This window comes from Fragaria vesca, linkage group LG2, assembly GCF_000184155.1.
Source record: "Fragaria vesca subsp. vesca linkage group LG2, FraVesHawaii_1.0, whole genome shotgun sequence".
NCBI lineage: Eukaryota > Viridiplantae > Streptophyta > Magnoliopsida > Rosales > Rosaceae > Fragaria > Fragaria vesca.
The window spans coordinates 19,676,811-19,680,375 of NC_020492.1; the positions used below are offsets into that span (position 1 = coordinate 19,676,811).

Genomic DNA, 3,565 nt, shown 5'->3' on the forward strand with positions numbered 1-3,565 from the left:
TCACGAATCCCTAACAGTGGAACAGGAGGGTACAAACGCAGTGTCTCATTGATCACATTTTGTAAGTGATTCAGATTTGGCAAGTCTTGCTCATCCAACAGACGCCCTTGTCCGATCTTGATGTCAATCTCAGCTCTGACTTGATCCAACTGATCTGGATGGTTCAGCAATAGTGACATGGCCCATTCTAATGTCGTTGAATCAGTCTCAGTGCCGGCCGCCAACAACGCCTACAATAGATAGCAGAACAGGTTAGTTTTCAGAAGAGCCTGTGCATTCTATATGATAAATTATATGTAACCAGCAGTCCCTAAACAATTTCTTGCGTCCAGAACAAGTCATCTAATCCAACGATTCTCGACTCCAAAATTTTGATATTGTGTAGAAATGTAGCATTAATATACAAATATCCAATAGAGCAATACCCCTTTAATTCTACTAATTCAGTACATATTGAGGTTGAGCTAGTGCGTTACAAGTTTTATGAAACCATTACCAGAATGATGCCTTTGATTATCTCATCAGTGTAGAGCTCGGGTTCTGTTAGCTGAAGCAACAATAAGTTATCAATCAGCAACTTCCTGACCTCTCCTCCACCCTTGTTTTGATCACAATTCGATGACATAGTTTCACGACGATCCGAAACCATAGCCTGCAAGAAACTGTCCATCTTAGCCATCACCCTCACCATCTTCTTCTCCAACCCTGATACGTCACCCCACTGTAAAAATGGCAAAAAGTCCCCCAAATTTGCTGATGAGTTTAACTCCATTGCATCCCTAATAGCTTCTCGAAAATTCTTTGCTTCCTCAGCTTCTCCTACATCTTCTCCGTAATACCGCTTCCCCACGATCATCATCGTCATCACATTAAACGGAAGATTGATACACTTGGACTTAAGCTCAACCTTTGTCATACCCGAACTGCAACTCCTGGAGATTTGATCGCGTAACAACCGGACTTCTTGTCGTGTGATACTTGAAAACAGAGCCATGCGTGACGAGGAGAAGATCTCGAGGGACATAATGCGGCGGAGGTTGCGCCATAAGTCGCCGTAGGGAGCTACGGCAACGGTTGTGTAGTTGTAGTGGAAGTGTTTTCCGGCGAGCAAGAACGGGCGGTTGGAGAAGGCGATATCGTGCTTAGTGAAACACTCTTCAACGATCAACGGCGTGGAGATCAAGACAACTCGCCGAGAACCCCATCGGAGTAGTTGGATTTTGCCGTATTTAGCGGAGAGAGATTGGAGGGTTCGGTGGATCGGTTGTCTGAGAAGATGAAGGTGACCGATGACAGGAAGGCAAGGTGGGCTTGGGGGTAGATTCTTATACTTACGTGATCTATTGGTTATGAAAAGGTTGATGAGAAGCAGAGAAAAGACGATGAGAGCTAAACTGTAGAATAAGGGATCTCCCATTTTTGATCACTTCAAGTCTTCAACACAGAGTTCAATGATCTTGCCATTTCTATATTCAGTGAGAATGCTTTTTTACTATAAACAAAGGAGGTGTAGCAGTCTAAGTTAGACTCGTCCTAATTCTTCTGGGCCAAGTTTGACCTGAAATTGGCAAAAGCCGGACTACATGCGATGTACCGTACACCAAACGGTGCCGTTAACTGAAGGGTAGTTAAGTAATTTCGGTTTGTCACAGTAACTGCCTGATTTCACTGCTCTACTGAGGGATAGAACAGAGAATTCGCCTGAGGTCGGTCCCAACCGCGTCTCTATGCTTTGTCAACTATTTCAATCGATTCGAAGTTCTGCATCTGGACTCAAATAATGCAGAGATGTTGCCGAGAGAGAAGAGTGGAATTATTTCTAAAGGATTGGAAGATACAATCCGGAAACCCAGAGAGATTAGCGACGAAGCTTATTGCCAGGAGTTCTGAGTCATCGCCGGAAACCCAATACAATCTGATTCAGGTTCATTCTCTTTCTCAATATCACGATTTGTTAGACATAACCAAAAGAGCGGAGGATTGTTGGATGATTAGCTAATTGAATTTCGGGTGATGTGCGATTGTGCTACAGCATTGCTCGAAAGATTTTCCTGTCAAATCTAGCTTAAAATTTTGTTGCCATGGCTGTCTTAAGAATGCAATTCTGTTGAATCATATGAGTTTGCAGTGATTCTGTAGCGCCAATATAATTATGGAGAACCCCAAATCTCCATACGATTCTTTGTTAGGGTTCTTCGATGTTTTACATGTTTCTCTGTAATCTGCATTGTTTAGATTTTAACCAGTTGCGGCATGTCTCGAGCATGTTAGATTTAAGAATTAAATTCAGTTTACCCCCATGAGGTTTGGGAGTAACTTCATGTTAATCCATATACTTTCAATTTCATCAGTTTACCCCTTAAACTTTCGAATTTTCCTCAAGCATGACCAATATCCTATATTAAAAAAGTGGCTAAGGTCAAAAATTTTCCTTAAGCATGACCAATAACGGTAAATAGGGTTGACCGTTACTATCGGCATCAAGACTTTACCCAATTTACGTGATTTATTCTCGGCCTAGCTCCGCCGTCAAGCCACCGGAGACCGCCACACTTGTCCCAAAAGTTTCGCCGTCGTCTCTACTTCATTGCTGGACAGGTGGTGCATCGAGTGGCGCCGCCGTGAGGGATAAATCGAGCTTCAAAACTCCGCCGGTTCGGATTCGGTGTCGATCGAATTTCTCCTTCCTCATGTCACCATTTGGTGAGTTCTATATATGGATAAGTTGAGTTTGATTAGTACTATATTCCCCTAGAATTTGGTAGCTCGATTCGGTGTGTGTGAGGAGAATCGAAGATTTGAAATTTTTAGGGTTTAAAATTGGGGATTTTTATATTTTGATTCAATTGACCTGTTTAGGCTTAGAATTTGGCTTCGACTTCTTCTAGAAATTTGTTCAAAATGTTGAGAGGAAGATTCTGTCAAATTTTGGTGGTGATTGAAGGTGGCCGAAAGTTTCTGCAGTTTTTTTTTCAAAAACCAGTAACTTTAGCCGACGATATTTAAATACTATATTCGTCGGCTATAGTATTTTTAATTTTTTTATAAGGTTTAGCAGACAAATATCTTAATTGTTTCGTCGGCTAAAGTCTGGGAAAAAAATCGGCGACAAGTTTTTCATCGGCTAAACTGTGGGACTATAGCCAACGACGTCTTCTTTTTTCGTCGGCTAAAGTCATCGCCGACGACCTTTTCCTGACGAAATCTTAGCCGACGAATTAAGCTAACAGGCTAAAGTGCTTGTCCTGGTAGTGAGTGGTGTAAGTACTTAATTGGGAATTGAGATGAGTTTGACAAATTTTTATAAATAGTAGTACTTGAATTTTGAGATATGCTTCAAACTTGACAGGAAGGATTTCACGGATTATGCGGAATTTTGCTTCAAGACATATGGAGACAGAGTCAAGAACTGGACGACATTCAATGAGCCTAGAGTGGTGGCTGCTCTTGGCTATGACAATGCACTGAATCCTCCGGCACGGTGCTCCAAAGCTTATGGAAATTGCACAGCTGGGAATTCAGAGATACTGCGAAAAGTATCAGGTAAAAAACCATTGATGATCTA

General features: G+C 41.9%; 1 protein-coding gene across 1 annotated transcript in view; it reads right to left on the reverse strand.

Annotated features, from left to right (window-relative positions):
- LOC101315312 (isoflavone 2'-hydroxylase-like) overlaps positions 1–1,468 on the reverse strand; it is a 6,926-nt gene extending 5,458 nt beyond the window's left edge. Inside the window, exons 1-2 of the mRNA XM_004292694.1 lie at positions 497–1,468; positions 5–230 (exon numbers count right to left, since the gene is read on the reverse strand). Coding sequence (XP_004292742.1) covers positions 5–230; positions 497–1,417 — 1,147 coding nt within the window. The 5' untranslated portion in view covers positions 1,418–1,468. The remainder of the gene's footprint in view (positions 1–4; positions 231–496) is intronic.
- Between the last annotated feature and the right edge of the window lie 2,097 nt (positions 1,469–3,565).